Below are 18900 nucleotides of genomic sequence, written 5' to 3'. Positions count from 1 at the left end.
TTTATGTATTGTGCAAAGTGCTTTATATTTTACTCTACGTTCAATCGGTAGCCAGTGTAGTTCAGCTAGTGTTTCAGTTACGTGATCTCTTCTCTTTTTACCTGTAAGTATTCTTGCGGCAGAATTTTGTAGTATTTGGAGTGGTCTTATGGTCGTATAAGGTAGTCCCAGAAACAGTATGTTGCAGTAATCAGTGCTTGCAAATATTAGTGCTTGTAGAACAGTTCAAAAGTTAGTGTTAATAAAGGTTTTAACTTCCTTAGAACCATTAGTTTAGCGTATCCTTCTTCTATTTTCAGTGATACGTGTTATTTAAGGCTCAGTTCCGTATCTATTATTACACCAAGGTTCCGTACCTTCTCGGTTAATTCCACTTTTTGGTTATTTTTAAGCATTATTGGTGTTTGAATTAGATCAATATTTTTTCTTTCCAAGTGTAAGAATTCAGTTTTATCAATATTTATAAACTAGCTCCATTTGATTTAGTAGTTTGATTATGTCCAGGTAAATATTGGCTAGGATTAATGTTTTTTCAATTGTGTCTTCAATGGGTAAAATTAGTTGTATGTCGTCAGCATAAATGTAGTGTATGATTCCAAGTCCTGCGAGTAGATGGCATAAAGGTAGTAGGTAAATATTAAAGAGTGTTGCAGATAGTGCTGATCTCTGTGGTACTCCTGTTTGTAGCCTTTTTCTGACATAGTGTTTTTAATTTGCACCTGAAAAAAATCTGTTACTTAGATATGATCTAAACCATGCAATTGTGTTGCTTTGTAGTCCTTTTTCTTCTAGTCTTCAAAAGCAGATGACAGATCTAACAGAATAAGGATGTAATGTTTTCGCATGTAGGGCTTTTAAAATCTGCCCTATAACCAGGGGATCAGGCATCCCCGATAGGCCAGTCGCACTAGTCAAGTGGTCTGCCGAGCGCGGCCGTGACAAACCCGCGCTCGGCAGACCACGTGGTATCTCCTGAACAGACCTGGGCGGCGAATCCCTGGGCCGGTCTTCATCGGGAATCCGCCACTGCCCATAATGCAGTCAACCAAATTTTGGCCCCTTAAGGAAAGCTGATTTTCAGTCAAACCTAGCCAGCTAGATTTAAGGCTGAAAATCATCCTAAATCTAGGTGTCAAACTTAGCTGCCTAGAATTAATATGCTCAGCTTCCATGCACCAAAAATCAGTCAGCTAGCCTCTCTCATGATCCCCTTCTCTTACAGAAAACAGCAACAAACAAAATAAATAGATAAAAGTTATGACCAATCCTCTCCCTCTCCCCATGCCACTGGTGATTAAAGAATGTGTTTCAAGTCCCCCGAATTAAAATGCCCAAAATTCTGCTCCAATCTCCCACATCTACTCTTATGCCCCAAAACAGCCCCAATCTTTCCCAACCCTAAGCCAGGGGTAGAAAAAACAAAAAAAATCCGACATGATCTTCCCCCCCTTCCAGCTTCATGTCCACAGTTACTCTGATTTGGGGAGTGGGGGCAAATCAGAGTAACCATGTTTTAATTGCCAGTGGATGGGGAACTAAATTAGCCATAATGTATCTCATAACTAGAAGGTTAAATCAAAAAATTTACGCTTTTTTTTGGTTTTCAAATATGAAGGAGTCTTCATATCTCTTACAACTTTTAATGGCACATTAAAATGATCCTTTAAAAAAATATAAAAGACAATAAGAAAATAAGGAGAACTTATTTCCTTGGTCTGTAATCATGTTAGAACCTATATGGAAAGGGGATGAGAGGTTGTGTTACATCTGAATCTAGAATGCATGACTGAAGAATTGGTTTAAAGAACATGGCTTTGGACTTATTGGGAACTGAGCTCATACAAGATAAAGATAACGGACTACACAGTAGAGATGGTCTTTATCTCTCCAAGAATGGATCAAAGATCCTACATGAATAATTCAGAACACTGACAGAAGTTTGAACTAGAGGAGTGGAGTGGCAGTAGAAGCTGAATGCATCTTCAAAGGAGGTTAATGATGGAACATATCCCCCCTCAGTTGTCTCTTTTCAGCTTGGAGAAGAGACGACTGAGGAGGGATATGATAGAGGTGTTTAAAATCATGAGAGGTCTAGAACGGGTAGATGTGAATCGGTTATTTACTCTTTCGGATAGTAGAAAGACTAGGGGGCACTCCATGAAGTTAGCATGGGGCACATTTAAAACTAATTGGAGAAATTTCTTTTTTACTCAACGCACAATTAAACTCTGGAATTTGTTGCCAGAGGATGTGGTTAGTGCAGTTAGTTTAGCTGTGTTTAAAAAAGGATTGGATAAGTTCTTGGAGGAGAAGTCCATTACCTGCTATTAAGTTCACTTAGAGAATAGCCACTGCCATTAGCAATGGTAACATGGAATAGACTTCGTTTTTGGGTAATTGCCAGGTTCTTATGGCCTGGATTGGCCACTGTTGGAAACCGGATGCTGGGCTTGATGGACCCTTGGTCTGACCCAGTATGGCATTTTCTTATGTTCTTATGATAAAGACTTTGCAGTTACCTGTAAACAGGGAGGATAAGGGAGGCATGGCTTTGATTTAATGTATTTGATATTTATTTATTTATTTAGAAACTTTTATATACCGGTATTAGTGGGGACATCATACCGGTTCACATAATAACTGAAAATCTCACCCTTCATCAAGGACGAGGTTATATGGAAGAAAGAACTATGTGGAAGGCTGAGCACAAATGTTTATAAGCCCAGGCAATAAGATTCCAGACCAGCGAGGTCAAATGTTAGCAGATCTTGATATTGTTTCTGTTACATAGACATGGCTCAAGTCCAGTGTTGGAGACACTGCCATCTCTGTTCAGAAAAGACAAAGTAGGCAGAAAAAGGAGAGTAGTACCACTTTGCACAGGGCTGGAAAAAATCTCAGGGTGATCATATCTGAAGAATAATCAAGGTGGTAGCCAGAGCAACACTAGGGTATATAGGCATAGTAGGTATAAAGAGAGGCAACAATAATGCTTCTTTACAGTCATTGGCAAGACCTCACCTGGAGTATTAATGTCTAGTTCTGGTTGTACCACCGAAAGGACAGAGATAATACACAGTAGGGCTACCAAAATGGTGCAGTCACTGCACCAAAAATCCTACAAGATTAGACTTAAGAACCTAAATATGTATACCCCAAGGGAGAGAAGAGGACAGCCTGTGTATACAATAGAGAATCATATACCTAAAAATTGTAAAAATAGTGCACAAGAAACAAACTTTTCAGTGGAAAGAAAATAATAAAACAAGAGATCATGATTTTAGGCTCAGAGGAAGCAGACTCAAGAGCAATATTAGAAAATAGGGCAGCTGATGCATGGCACAGCCTTCCAGGGAGATGGTGGAGACAAAAATATTAACAGAAACCAGGATCCTTAGTAGTGAAGAGAAAGAAATATCAGTTAGGGCTGATGGAAATTTAACAGGGATTATATTGGATAGATTGGATGGGCCTTATGGTCCATATCTGCCATCATATTCTATGTTTACCTTTCAGCAGCACACATGCCAATTCCAAGCTCTAAACCAAGGGTAGGCAATGTTCATCCTGGATTGCCACAACCAGGTCTGGTTTCAGATATCCACATGAATATGCAGGAGAGAACTTTGTATATCATGAAGACTCATCTCATCCATATTCATAGTGGATATCCTGAAAACACGACTGGCTGTGGGGTCCCTAGGACAGGTTTGGGAAGCACTGCTATATGTAGTGTTTAGAGAAGGGGTAGACAGCTCTAGTCCTGGAGTGTCACAAACAGATCTGGTTTTCAGGGCATCCAAAATAAATATGCATGAGGTATATTTGCAGAGAATGGAGGACAGGTTTGGGGAGCACTGACATACAGATTATGAACTAAGAGGCCGATACAGAACGGTGCGCTCAGCTGAGCGCACTGTTTAGCCCCCATTTTAGATGCGTTATTACCCCTTATACTGTAAGGAGTAATAGCGCGTGGAAAACGTGCTTCCAACCACCCTGAAACTAATAGCGCACATCACATTATTACTACGGAATACTGAAAGTAAAATGTGCGGCAGGCGTTAACCATATAAAGCACCGGGAAAGTGAACAGACAAGCAGAAAAGGCTGATTTTCTGTACACCCTCCGACTTAATATCATGGCGATATTAAGTTGGAGGCCGCCCTCCCCCTCAAAAAAACTTTGCTTCCCTGTCGGCGGTTTCGAAAACGGGTACTCAATTTTGCCGGTGTTCGTTTTCCGAACCCATGGCTGTCAGCGGGTTCGAAAAGACGTCTGTAAAATTAAGCGTCGGTTGTCGGACCCGCTGACAGCCGCCGCTTCCACTAATAAGGAGGCGCTAGGAACGCTCTAGTGTCCCTAGCACGTCCTTATTAGCGCTGGCTCTAATTTAAATTGGAGAAATTATTTACCTGATAATTTCGTTTTCCTTAGTGTAGACAGATGGACTCAGGACCAATGGGTATAATGTACTCCTGATAGCAGTTGGAGACTAATCAATTTCAATCTGACATCAGCCCTAGTACATATACCCCTGCAGGAAGTGCAGCTCTTCAGTATTCTCCTTGAAAAGCAATTGTGGATATGTGCATGACTGAATAACTTTAATAACTTGATTAATTTGAACTGGTTATAGCTGGAGACCGCCTGTGCACTCAATCGAGAAATGTTGACACCTGGTAGGATGTGTGTAGACGTTGGAGGGAAGCATGGCTTACCCGTGAATCACTCGCTCTCAGGGATGTCACCCGAGAATTCCATGCATGACGGCAGCTGTGGGTGGGATGCTGAGTCCATCTCTCTACACTAAGACAAACAAAATTATCAGGTAAGTAATTTCTCCATTTCCTAGCGTGTAGCAGATGGACTCAGGACCAATGGGATGTATAAAAAGCTACTCCCGAACCGGGTGGGAGGCTGCCCGTGGCCCACTTAGTACTGCCCTTGCAAATGCTGTGTCCTCGCGAGCCTGAACATCCAGGCAGTAAAACCTGGAGAAGGTGTGGATGGAGGATCATGTCGCCGCCCGACAGATCTCGGCGGGTGACAGCATCTTGGTTTCCGCCCAGGACACTGCCTGGGCTCTACTGGAATGGGCCTGGACTTGTAAAGGCGGTGGCTTGCCTGCTTCTATGTAGGCTGCCTTGATGACTTTTTGATCCAGCGGGCTATGGTTGCTCGCGAGGCCACTTCCCCTTGCTTCTTCCCACTGTGAAGGACAAATAGATGGTCCATCTTTCGTACGGATTCCGACCTTTCCAGGTTTCAGACTAGGAGTCTGCAGATATTGAGGTGGCGTAGACTGCGAGACTCTTCTGAATTCTTAGGCTCATCTGGCGATGGTAGCGAGATGATTTGGTTGAGATGGAAGTGAGAAACCACTTTGGGGAGGAAGGACGGGACCGTGCGTAACTAGATGGTTCCCGGGGTGAGTCTGAGGAACGGCTCCCAGCAGGACAGTGCTTGTAGCTCAGAGATACGATGGGCCGAACAGACTGTCACCAGGAAGGCTGTCTTCAATGTTAATAGTCAGAGAGACAGGCTGCGAAGAGGTTTGAAGAAGGCTCCTGCTAAGAAATCTAGGACCAGGTTGAGATTCCATAGAGCAGTGGTTCTCAACCCTGTCCTGGGGACCCCCCCCAGCCAGTCGGGTTTTCATATCATCAATTTTCTCTCATGCATATTCATTGTGGATATCATGAAAACCCGACTGGTTGGGGGGGTCCCCAGGACAGGGTTGAGAACCACTGCCATAGAGGCACCGGCCACTTTAGGGGTGGTCGGATCTGCTTGACTCCTTTCAGAAAGCGTGAGACAGCCGGGTGAGAGGCTAGGCTGGTTCCATAGCATGACAACGTGGCCACCTGTACCTTGATGGAGTTGAGAGAGAATCCCTTCTGTAGTCCGTTCTGCAGGAATTCCAAAATCACAGGAATTTTGACTGAGCATGGAATGTCATCACGGTCCCCACACCAGGCTTTGAATACTCTCCAAATCTTTATGTATGTTAGGGATGTGGAGAACTTGTGTGCTCGGAGTAGGGTGTCAAATTACTGCCCCCCAAGTATCTGCTCTTCCTCAGGCGAGTCCTCTCAATGGCCAGGCCGTAAGAGAGAATCAAGCTGGATCCTCGTGGAGGATCAGTCCTTGTTGCAGCAGGGCCCTGTGTGGCGGTAGCGGGAGGGGGCCCTCTGTCAGCAGCCTTCACATGTCTGTGTACCAAGGTCTTCTTGGCCAGTCCGGGGCCACTAGAAGTACTGGTCCTTTGTGGTGTTCTATCTTGTGGATGATTGTGCCCAATAGGGGCCACGGTGGGAAGGTGTATAATAGAGTTTCCTGTGGCCAGGTCTGTACCAGGGCTTCAATTCCCGCCTGCGCCTGAAGAACTGGGCACTTGGGCGTTGGACCGGTTTGCAAGGAGGTCCATGGTTGGTATTCTCCAATGGTTTAATATCAATTGGAATGCTGTGGTCAACAGCCTCCATTCTCCTGGATCTAGATGGCCGAAATCTCTTGAAGGTTCGCTTCCGCCCATGACATTAGGGGGTCTATTTCCAGAGACACCTTTTGGCTTCTGGTTCCTCCCTGACGGTTGATGTAGGCCACTGTTGTGGCATTGTCAGACATTACTCTGACTGATTTGTCTCGGAGTCTGTGACCGAACCGTAGGCAGGCTAGTCTGACTGCCCGGGCTTCTAGGCGATTGATGTTCCATCCCAACTACTTCTTCCATTGCCCTTGGGCGGTTAGCACCTGGCAGTGTGCTCCCCATCCTCGTAGGCTGGCATCCGTGGTGAGTAGGATCCAGGTTGGTGAGGATAGTCTCACTCCCTAGCTCAGGTGGCCTTCTTGTAGCCACCATCGTAGTTGGGTCTGAACTTTGTCCGGGAGCTGAAGACGTACGGTGTAGTTCTGGGACAGCGGATTCCATCGTGATAGTAGTGAGCGCTTTAGGGGTCTCATGTGAGCTCTTGCCCATGGCACTACTTCCACTGTGGATGCCATGAGGCCGAGGACTTGGAGGTAGTCCCATGCCGTGGGATGAAGCTCACTCAACAGGGTTCGCAACTGGGTCATCAGTTTTGATCTCCTTGTCGGTGTCAGGATGACATTGTCTTGTTTGGTGTCGAACCGAATGCCCAAGTATTCTAGAGATTGGGAGGGCTGCAGACAGCTCTTGTTTGTGTTGACCACCCACCCGAGGCTCTCCAGTAGAGTTTTAACTCTGTTGGTCGCCTGGTGACTTTCCTCTGGGGATTTTGCCCTGATCAACTAATCGTCTAGATAAGGGTGTACGAGGATTCCTTCCTTCCTCAGTGTTGCTGCCACTACCACCATGATCTTGGTGAACGTCTGGGGTGCTGTGGCTAACCCGAATGGTAGTGCCCGGAACTTTTATTGACGGTCCAGGATCATGAAGCATAGAAAACGCTGATGCTCTTGATGGATCGGAATGTGTAGGTAGACTTCTGACAGATCCAGGGATGTAAGGAACTCTCCCAGTTGTATCGTCCTTATTACCGAGCATAGGTTTTCCATGTGGAAGCGAGGAATCTTCATGTGGCGGTTGACAGACTTGAGGCCCAGGTTGGGCCGGATCGTTCCATCTTTCTTGGGAACGATAAAATAGATGGAATAATGTCCAGTATTTGTTTGTTGTGCAGGCACCGGTGTTATAGCCTCTAAGGCTAGCAATCTGGTCAGTGTAGCTTCCACTGCCATCCTCTTGGAAGGGTCATGGCAGGGGGATTCCACAAACTTGTCCGGAGGGAGGTGGTGGAAATCCAGGTAATATCCCTCTCGAATGATGGCTAGGACCCACTTGTCCGAAGTTATCTCGACCCATCTTTGGTAGAATAGGGCAAGTCTGCCCCCTATGGTTTCTTCCTTTGGACAAGTCAGCTGATTTTCATTGTGGGGTGCAGCTGGGGCCTGGGCCCGAGCCAGCTCCCCTTTTGTTGTGCTTGTTCCAAAAAGACTGGCTCCTGCCTGCGGGGCGAGCAGCTTGATATGAGCTTCTGTATGGGTTGAAGCGCTGTGATCCTCTGCCCCTGGAAGTTCGGGGGAAGGGTCGCTGGTTTCTCTTATTCCTGTCCTCTGGTAGCCGCGGTAGTGGGGGATTCGCCCCATTTGTTGGCTACCTTCTCTAGTTCGCTTCTGAACTGGAGGGTTCCCTTGAAGGGCATTCCTTGTGAGTCTCGTTTTGGAAGATGCCAGAGTTGTCTTCTGGCTGCCACGGTGCACACCAGATCAGAAGCAGCATCCCTGAGGAATGATACTGCTGGTTCCAGGGCTTTTCCAGGATTGTTGTTCCTGATCTGTGATAAGCAGGCTCGTGTCACCACGGAGATGTCAAAAGACTGAGGATGGATTCTAGACGGCTGTCTTGAGCATCCTTGAGTGCTGTTCCTCCCTCAACTGGGATAGTAGTGCGCTTCAAGACCGCGCAGACCATGGCATCCACTTTCGGTCATGCCAGGAGATCTTTGCAGCTGGGTCCAGAGGGTACATAGCTGCCAGGGCACACCCCCCTTTGAACGTAGTCTCTGGGGCATCCCATTCCAGGTCAATTAGCTGCTGGACGGCTTGTAATAGTGGGAAATGACCCGAGGTCTGACGGAGTCCCTCTAGGAGAGGATTCGTCTTAGGTTCCCCCGAGGCACTTGTACCCGGGACAGCGAGCTCTTTCAAGCTGTGTGTGACCAGGTCTGGGAGCTCGTCCTTGGTGAAGAAGCTCCTCATGGTTTAGTGGGGCTCTGTCCCCGGGGAGGGGGGAGTTCCCCTTCCTCCAGAGGTTCTGAATCCTCATCCGAGTTGTCCGTATCTCCGAAGATGGGGCTCCTGGGCGGTGGAATCACTTCCTGGGCATAGAGAATCCCGGAATGTTGAGGTCCTCTGGCAGAGGTTGTGGCCGTATTATCGGAGGCCCTGGTTGCATGTGGACGAAAGTATGCAGGCCTTTGAAGAATTCCACCCAGGAGATAGATGCTGGGTCTAAATTAAGAGGCACTGTGTCCCTGGGGATCCCCTGTGAGGGAGGGTCCCGCTGGGGTATGGCTAGGTCTGGTGTACTGTTCGAGAAGCTGGAACCCGGTACCGGCTGGGGAGGGCCATGGGCTGGATCCCCCAGGGCCTTCTCGCAGTGTGTACACAGGGCCGTGGCCTCCTCATGCTGTGCAGCTCTAATGTGGCATGCTGGGCAAAAGCCCTGAGCCTTGAGCTTCTTTTTCGTGGTGCCATGGCTTGTGCGTGTAAAATACAGGGCCCGGGTGGCTTATTTATGCACTCCAGTGCGTCGAAGTTGTGCGCGTAGGATTGGTACGCGCTCAGGGAGATGTGTGCGCTGTTGTGCGCACAGATCGAAGTTATGCGCCCGGCACAGTAAGCATGTGGCTATGTGCGTCGCTTGTGCGCATGCTACTTGGGCGCGCGACATTGTGCGCATAGTTCGCCTCTGTGCGCACGATCGGGCGGCAGACAGGGTGGCGAACAGGTCAAGATGGTGAAGGCGACCACGCGGTCAATATGGCGACCACCTTGGAGGGTCTCCACGTGGGAGGACCCTCAGATCTGACCGGTTTCTAGCCCTGCTAGGGCAGATCAACCCGGTGGCACTGGTCCCGGCTGGGGACCTGTGCGACTCCTCGAGCTTCAGAGACCGGAGACTTTTAAATAAATTTCTACCTTACCTTGTCTCGGCGCTTCCCGGTCTCGTTCTGGGCGGTCTCCGGCTGCGGGGGGGGAATACCTTCACCGCTGCGCTCGAAGTTGCACCCGCTGCCTCTCAGCCTCACCTGATGTTGGGGGCTAGGTCCCTGCCGAGGGTCGGCCGCCGGACCGAGGCTTACCTCCGAGGGATCGCAGAAATCACCTTGGGAATTCTCAACTGGGGGAGGGACCCAATGGGTGTCACTGCAGGAAAGCGGGGCTCGTCTGTAGAGCTAAAATTTCTTCGGTAGATTACTCTAATGCTGTGCTAGCGTGCACAGAGTCCCAAACTGCTATGGAGACGGAAAATACTGAAAAACTGCATTTCCTGCAGGGGTATATGTACTAGGGCTGACGTCAGATTGAAATCTGATCAGTCTCCAACTGCTGTCAGGAATACACAATACCCATTGGTCCTGAGTCCATCTGCTACACGCTAGGAAAACAAAAATTAGAGTGCACAGGAGAGGTGCAGGGTGCCCGTCGGGAGAGCGGGCACTCAACACGGAACGCCGGCTCTCCCGCACTTTAATGAATCGGCCTGTAAGGAAAAGGCTGAAGCAAGCATCAAGAGCGCAATGCTTGTGCACTTCTTGGAGTGTTTACACTAAGGGTGAACTGCCAATTCGATAGTTTTACCAACCTAAATATAGTACACATACCTGGTGCTGGAGATGGTCCGCTACCTCCATAGCTTTGGACTTGAGGTTGAGTAAATCCACCAGGGACCCCACCAAATCCTGCTGCACCATAGCCTCCTCCACCTGGAGGTCCACCAAAGCCAGCTCCACCAGGGGGTCCACCAAAACCGGCTGCACCAGGAGGTCCACCAAAGCCGGCTCCACCAGGAGGTCCACCAAAGCCTGGAACTTTGGAATGTAATAGGAAAATAGTTCAGGATTTTGGCACAAGAACAAATGCAAAAGTTTTTTCTGTAACATTTTCTCAGATGATAACTGCCCTGTTTTCTTGCGAGCTTCACACAAACCTCCACCAGTAAAACAAACCAAATGTTTTGATACTTAGTTCATTAGTTATTCTTTTTACCAAGTTTTTAAACAGCAACTAAAAAGAAAAACACTGATCATTAACATCATGTAAAACACAAAAATACTGGAGCACCTCCAGAAGTTCAGGTCTTGGGGAATTTTGTGTGTCAGAGGGAGGACAATTTCTACAGCAGCACTGAAAGGGTTAGAAATCCCCTAAGACAATTGAGGTACTGTGGAGATAGTGGGTGGGAAGAAATGAGAGAAGGAAACAGACTGTCCGGGTCCTTGTAATGGATCTGCAGGGAAGGATGGTCTTCTTCAGCATTCCTGGAGTAGGGACTATTCTACACCAAAGATTTTGATTAGCAACCATGCAAGAAATAGTGTAGCAGAGAGTCTAAAATCCATAGCAAAATTAAAATCTCTGAAAAGTCCCTCTTCTAGCAACCGAGGAACCTAGAGTCACTTATTGGCCATCTTCCTTTGCTTTTTTTTTTTAAACTCACTCCCAAACAAGAGTGATCCTTTAAGGGGCAATTCCGTAAGATTAAACTTGAAATTGTATTGTCCAAACAATGGCTCAGACACAGCTGCTGCCTGGCTGCTATCCCCAAAGCCATTCTTCTGGCAGAGGTACAAACCTGGTCCAGCCTGCATCTGCCTCTCACCAAGCAGACACTCTGTGGTAGTTACTCTCCCGCTCTGGTACAAATTGCAACTACTGGGGGTTTCAGATGTTAATAAGAAAGTCACAATTGGATGTTACCAAAGTACCAATTGAAAGAGAAAAAAAAAATAGTATTGATCTTCTTCCAGCTGGGTCTTCTCAACAAGAAATAAGGGCCTGAACCCTCCCAGGCAGTCTCCCAGGGGTAGAGAGGGAAATCAGAGTCTTTAGACAGCAATAATTCAGATGGACCAGTTATATATTAACAATTATTTCTTACACTCCACCAAGTTTGCAAAAATAAATATACAACAGCCGCCACACTGTCAATATTAACAATTAACACTTTTCTTATATTCCTACAGCTATTCACATCTTTACCAACAAAAAGAATTAGTTCTTTAATTTAAGAGTATTTATCAGATAAGTTGGCCTCTTTAAAACTAACTACTTTACTCTCTTGTAAAGTGTGTTTCTTTACTGCTTTTCCTTAAAGAAATTGAGTCTTTGTATTTACTTCTGGTTTTACAGGTATAAAAGTATAACCACGGTCTCTGAAGATGGTAACTCTAAACTGTTACTCTCCTTTGTTATTTGATGTTGGTGTCTCTTGGGTATTTTCCTTATATATGTGAGATACTCTTTTTTTTTTTTTGTCTTTGCTGTTACTCTCCGTAAGTTCTCTCTCTTTCCTTTATAATATTTGAATCGGGGGTCGGTAAGTACTATAGTCTCAGGTTTTTTTTCCTAGTATTTCTTGTGTAAGTATTGGTTTGCATGCACTTAGCTGTTTCCTTTGCTCTGCAGTCTATCTTCGTCCCCTTCACTGATGCTTGATAACGTAACTACCTAAATTGCTGTTAGGGATCGCAGCTTTTGCAACTGGAGGGACCCTGTCACTGGATCCAATTGGAGAGCGTAGTCTCCTGGCTTGACTTTGTGCCTAACTAAACTTTAAATAACAAATGGTGTATTCCTAATTACACTGTCACCGACAGTCTCTTCCGCAAGTGTTCTAGTTGAATTCCTTCAAGCTGTGGTCTAGAAGCCTTATTGAACTTTGCTAGTTAAGTGAGTGGAAAAAAAAATTAATTTCCCTCTCTTCTATCTATGCACAGAGGAATTACTTCAGTGGTTTCTTGGTGTGTTTAATAGAAATTACACACTCACTCTCTCTCTTTGTACTAACACACTTACTTCAAGTCACTGTTTTCCAGACCAGGTATTTAAATAATATAAGGCTGAGTCACTTCTCAGAACCCTCTTAGGATGTAGTACAGATATGATATAACACCACTGCACTTATATCTGGTTCTTTTTTTTTGTTAGTACATTTCACAGTTCTGAGTGTTATAAACTCTGCAATAGTTTGTTCCAATATTTGATCTGTTTCCTTAATAGTATTACCCTTAATAGTAGGGTACAGTACTGCTTTTACAGTGGAGTTCTGGTACTCATTTACCTTACCGGCCACTTGACCAGCAGTTTAGGGAAATTGATCCTTAAACCCAATATTAGTTTGCCAGACACATTGTCACAGACTACTGAAGCGGTTTGTATTGGCGTTTCCTGGTATCGATCCGGGCAGTCTCCGGCTGCAGGGGGAGAGGGAAAGTACCTTAACTGCTGCATTCGGTGCTGTACCTGCTGCCTCTAAACCGCTCCCGTTGCCGGGGGCTAAGTCCACGCCGGGAACCGGCTGCCGGACTGAGGCCTACCTCTGAGGAACCTCGGAAATCACCTCAGGAATTCTCAACTGGGGGAGGGACCCTAGGTATCACTGCAGGAGAGCGGGACTCATCTGTAGAGGTAAGGATTCTTCTTGTTTGGAATTTTCTTTGGTTTGAATACTCTAACGCTGTGCAAGCGTGTATAGAGTCCCAAACTGCTATGGAGACAGAGAAATACTGAAGAGCAGAGCTTCCTGCAGGGGTATATGTACTGGTGGTGACGTCAGATTGAAATCTGACTCCGTCTCCAACTGCTATCAGAAGCATACTATACCCATTGGTCCTGAGTCCATCTGCTACACACTAGGAAATAAGAGTTAAAGATTTATCCACAAGGAAATAATCAAGTCCAGAGTAAGAAGAGTAAGGACATGAAAAAGAGGAATAATCATGAGTCACAGAATTTCTCAATCTCCACACATCCACTAAACCCCAGTCAGCAAATAATCTTTTTAATCAATCTATGGTGACTGGATTTCAAATGTAAACCACAAGAATTATCCAAATGAATGTTAAATTGAAATCGCTCCCCAATAATGAAATGACCCTCCACCCACTGTAATAAAAAACTTTTGAGATAAATTCAAAATCCTCCATAGAGTTGGCCCCATCCATCTGGTTTGCTGGTAAATGTTCTTTTAGAGAAAATTTGTGAATGCACACAATATCAGGAGGGAAATTACTCCGCTGTTGGCTAAATAAATGATGCATGCTGTCCAGTTCAATTAGGGGAAGCTCTGTTGGCTCCTCCCATCCTTGCCTAGTATTTGCATGCAAATGCTACCCATGATCTGGTTGCAGTCTCCAAATTCCAGACCCTTTGGCACACCTCTAAAATGAAGGATTCCCCATCTAGATTGATTTTCCATGTCTTCCATGCGATCAATTAATTCTCTCCTTCTTCAGACTAGCATTAAGGAACTCTGCTTTACAGTTCGACAGAGCCTCATTATGGGCGTTGAGCCATGCCTCATTTTCCTCCACTCTACTACCCAGATCGGAAATATCTCTCCGGAGATGAGACACAGTGTCTAGTATACCTTTTTTAATGCTCAGCATATCTTGCCAAAATTCCTGAAACCATTGTTAAAAATCAGCTTTCATGAGGACAGAAGAGCTCTGTGACAAAAGTGCATCACTGCAGGTGCTGCGGCCTGCTTCCACCTAAATATTCTCTGGGCCTCTGCTATCTCTGCCAACTCCATTGCTGCACTGAAGACAGAATACTAGGTCCACCGATTTCTTCCTCACTGACATCTTTAGATAAAAGCAAGTGATGAGCTTGCGACTTATAGCCTTTCTACCAGATTTCGCTGGTGTTATGTGAGGGTGTATATAGATTACAGTGGGAGCAGAGTTCTTAGGCGGCCATCAGGGGAGGAAGGCTGTAAGAGTCCAGAAACAAGTCAACAATTGTGACTGTGCACATACACACCTTTCACACCTGTGTCCAATCTTGTACAGTTTTGAACTTCAACCAGAAACGTCAATAAGAAATGTAAAACATGACATACAAACAAACATGATCCAATACATACCTCTGTCAAAATTAAACAAAAAAACACATTTTTCAAACACAGGAGTATTAGGTAGCTTTATTTTCCATCATCTTTAACAACTTACCTTGAACTAAGGGGTTTCTTTCCAATAAAGAAATTACTTTCAACCTTTGCTATTTGTCTAGTTTTCCTCCTTTCTTTTGTTCTGCTTCCTCTCCCCTCCTTTTCTTTCTCCATTTTATTTCTTGCCCCCCTTGCTTCTGTCTTTAATCTGGTCTCCCATCTTTTCTCTGGGATCAACCCGTCTTTTCCTTTCTACATTACTCTTTTCACAACCTATCTATAACCATCTCTAAGCCCCTTTCCCCATCCCTAACCTTACCAAGTCTCCTTCTCCTTGCAATCCAAATGGTCTCTCACCAGTCTCTTACCCAGTGCTAGGATGACTGGTTATTCTTTCCCCTGAGAACTAATCAACTCAACCTATTTGCACTTATTTCTGTTTAGAACTCTTGGCATGTGATTGGGAATTTTGGAATTGGGGGGAGGTTTAACCTTAATGGAGTTTAAATCTCTTATTACCAAATCGTCAAACATATTTAAGACCATTTGATCTCAAAATTATATAAAATAGAGTAAAGCTTTTGCTGCTTGTAGTTTTCATTTGCTTAACACTGTTAACATGGAATAGAACCACAGAAAACTACCACAAATAGGAATGGGGGCGAGTTACAACTCAAATAATTTTCAGAAGACTGTGTTCATGAACACCTAGCAAAATTAAAAATAGATAAAGCAATAGGGCCAAACGGGATACACTTGAGGGTATTAAGGGAACTTAGGGAAGCTCTGGCAGCAACACTGTTGCACCTTTTTAATGCTTCTTTAGAGTCAGGAATGGATCTGAAGAACTGATTTCTCCTTAAAGTAGCAAAATTGATTAAATATTCTTTAAATTTGATATAAACATGCTTTTACATTTAAAATGTATGCATATGTTCTGGGCATAATCACATTTGCTTGCATGCCAAAAGGACCTGTGACAGATGTAGTTCCTTCTCACAAAAGTGGAAGTAAGGAGAAGGCTGAGAACAGACTGGTTAGTTTGACCTTAGTGGTAAGCAAATTAAATGGAATAAAAACAGAAGACAGTTCAATTTCTCAAATCCAATGGATTACAAGTCCCAAGGCAACATGGTTTTACCAGAAGTAGGTCTTGTCAGATGAATCTAATCAACTTCTTTGATTAGGTGACCAGAGAGTGAGATTAGGGGAGAGCACTAGATGTAGTGAACTTGCATTTCAGTAAGGCCTTTGACGTGGTTCCACATAGGCAACTTGTGACTGACTGGGTTAGAAACTGGTTGAGTGGGGGCAACAAAGGATAGTGGTAAATGGAGTTCATTCCATAAGAGGGGCATTAATAGTGCTGTGCCACAAAATTGGTCTTCAGTCCGAATATGTTCATTTTCGTAAGCAATACTGTAGAAGGACTATCGGGAAAGATTTGCCTTTTTGCAGATGATACCAAAATCTGCAACAGGATAGACACCCTGGAAGGTGTGGAAAACATTTAATAGTCACCTGGTGCCAAGCTGTAGCAAACTTACAATAATAAAGCATTCATAAATTTGGTTTTTTTTAATGATTTAACAAAAAAAAAAGAAAGAAAAAAGTCAGATTTGCATGTTTTGATGACAAAATTAAATTTTACAGGAAAACCAGCCAGAAAACATATGTCTTAAGCAAAGCTTTTAAAGGTGGGATCTAGTGAAGCTGAGGAATGGTCTAGAGTCTGGCAACAAAGATTTTATGCTAAATAAATGCAGAGTCATACATTTGGGTTGCAAAACCCTAAGGGAACAGTTCTGTGCAGAAAAGAGGAACAGGATCTGGGGGTGATCATATCTGATGACTAAATACATAACTAAGACATAGGCAAAAACCAGAAGGCAGCTTAGATGCCCAGGTGGAGGAATAGCCAGCAGAAAAAAAGGAGGCAAAATTGTCTCTGTAAAAGTCTCTAGCGAGACCTCATTTACAGTACTGTGCAGAGTTTTGGAGGCCTCACCTTCAAAAGGATATAAACCAAATAGAGTGGGTCTACAGGGCAGCTACTAATGATCAACGGTCTTCATCATAAAACCTGTTGGGTCAGACTTAAAAAATCTAAACATGTGTACCTTGGAGGAAAGGGGAGATGATAGTGATATTTAAATACCTCCAAGGAATAAATGCACAGGAAGTGGGCCTCTTTCAACAAAAAGAAAGCTCTGGAACAAGAAGTCACAAGATGAGTGTGGAAGGGGGTAATCTAAGGAAATATTTCTTTACAGGAGGCATGTGGACAGCCTCCTAGTGGAAGTGGTGATGGAGATAAGGACAGTATTGGAATTCAAGAGAGCACTAAAACCACAGAGGATCTCCAGGGTAACAGAAGGGACTATAAAGCTGAGCAGAAGATGTGGAAGGGCAAAACAGATGAGCCATATGGTCTTTATTTGCTGTTATAGTCTATGTTTTATGTAAAATGCAAGTTTAGAAGGTAAATTATCCATTTGAGTTGGAAGTTTTATTTGCTAATTCTCTTGCTCCTGGCTTGGGAGACTAACCACTTGGCAAGAACCAGGATACCTTCTATTTATGGAATGAATTAGAGTTTGGACTAGGAAGAATTAGCACAGCGTTTCATAACCCTCTCTCCTGGAGGTACACCTAACCAGTCGGGTTTTCAAGATTGCCACAATGAATATGCATGAGAGATTTGCACCACATATGTCTCCAAAGTATGCAAATTTCTCAAGTATATTTGGAATGGATATCCTGAAAACCCAAATGGTCAGGTGTGACTCCAGGAGGGGTTGCGAAACACTGAATTAGCCAACTGCTAATTCATGGGGGAATACAGGAAACAATGTCACTCAACTATAAGCAGTTTTCATTGTACAAAACAGAGGGCCAGGTGCCTTACAATCTAAATTATAGGAGCCCTAGACAGCCTTCAGCAATACTGGGCAGATTTTAATTGCTTGGCAAATTATTAACACCTCAAAGTTGCTGACAAGACTAATTACTCTGTAGAAAGACATCCTTAGAACTTACCTCCAGGGTAAGATGGCATTCCACCAGGTGCCCCAGGTACAGAATAACCTGCAGGTGCAGGGAATCCTCCAGCAGCAGGATAGCCCCCACTAGGATCTGGGGGATAGACCCCACCTCCCATAGGTGGGAACCCTCCGGCAGCAGGGTATGGATACTGACCCCCAGGGGCAGGGGGATATGCAGACTCTCCTCCTTGAGGCTAAAAGAAAAATCCAAACATTTGTAAAGTTTAATAACTAAAAAAAAAAACCCACTGTCATCAAGTTTGTTAGTCAAGTTGTACAATTTTATTATTATGTATGTATCTCTGTGAGCCACTCTGGGCCTTGGTATAGGCAGCAAACAAATGCAAATAAATAAGTAAATCTACAGAGTTGCTCAAAACTCTGGGTGCCAGATGTCCACAGCCACTCAGATTTCTCTCTGGCAACCCAGGTGCCTAGCCTGAGACTGCTAGCTGTGGCATAGTTAACAGCCCATGCACATCAAGCCTTTCTCAGGCCACCCTGTTCTGATGCTTACACAGTCTTCAGCCACTCTGTCCAGTTTCTGTGCCAAGGATTGGAATCCCTTGTGTCTGAAGACAGTGGGCACGCATGGTTAATCCTCTCTGAAGTGCAACATTGACTTGCATTGTGTACTGTAATCACATTCTGCAGTGCTACAGAAGGGCATGGATGGACGGGGCCCATGTACAGCTACCTTCTGTAGTCACAGGCTTGAATGTGGCCCCTATTGCTTTGCTCAGTAGGTGCAGTAGGGAAGTCAGAGAGAGCCAAAGAAACTCAGACTGAATAGAGTTTTAAGAGACAAAGACTGACTGTGCAGCCTTCTTCCACAAACACCCTCCAGTTGCTATCTGCCAAGCACATCAGGTATGAAGTCAGGCATGCCCCCATATCTTGCACAGGGATGAGCTATAGGGAACTGAAAGGTAGGTGAAGGGGACAGAAAGAGATCCAGGAAAAAAGGAGGAAGATGAAGGGGGAGAAAGGTGGCAACAAGAATTCAGCAGAATTTTTTTTTAAAAGAAAGAAGAAGGTTGTGGGTAGGGAAGGGAGAAAGAGGCGGCAGCAGGTACTTCCACACTATGGGATTCTCAAAGGGAAACTTCACAGGAAGTGATACCTCTGCTGAAACTACATCTCAGAGAGGCGAAAACAAGAAAATATTAGGGAAGCATCAGGAGGAAAGTGTC

General features: G+C 44.9%; 1 protein-coding gene across 1 annotated transcript in view; it reads right to left on the bottom strand.

Moving 5' to 3' along the window:
- Positions 1-18900, bottom strand: part of ANXA7 (annexin A7) — a 169930-nt gene that overhangs the window by 121834 nt on the left and 29196 nt on the right. The window contains exons 3-4 of the mRNA XM_029609149.1: positions 17703-17901; positions 10375-10581 (exon numbers count right to left, since the gene is read on the bottom strand). Coding sequence (XP_029465009.1) covers positions 10375-10581; positions 17703-17901 — 406 coding nt within the window. The remainder of the gene's footprint in view (positions 1-10374; positions 10582-17702; positions 17902-18900) is intronic.

The sequence above is a fragment of the Rhinatrema bivittatum genome, chromosome 7 (genome assembly GCF_901001135.1).
Source record: "Rhinatrema bivittatum chromosome 7, aRhiBiv1.1, whole genome shotgun sequence".
NCBI lineage: Eukaryota > Metazoa > Chordata > Amphibia > Gymnophiona > Rhinatrematidae > Rhinatrema > Rhinatrema bivittatum.
This window is presented reverse-complemented; position numbering and strand designations above follow the sequence as displayed.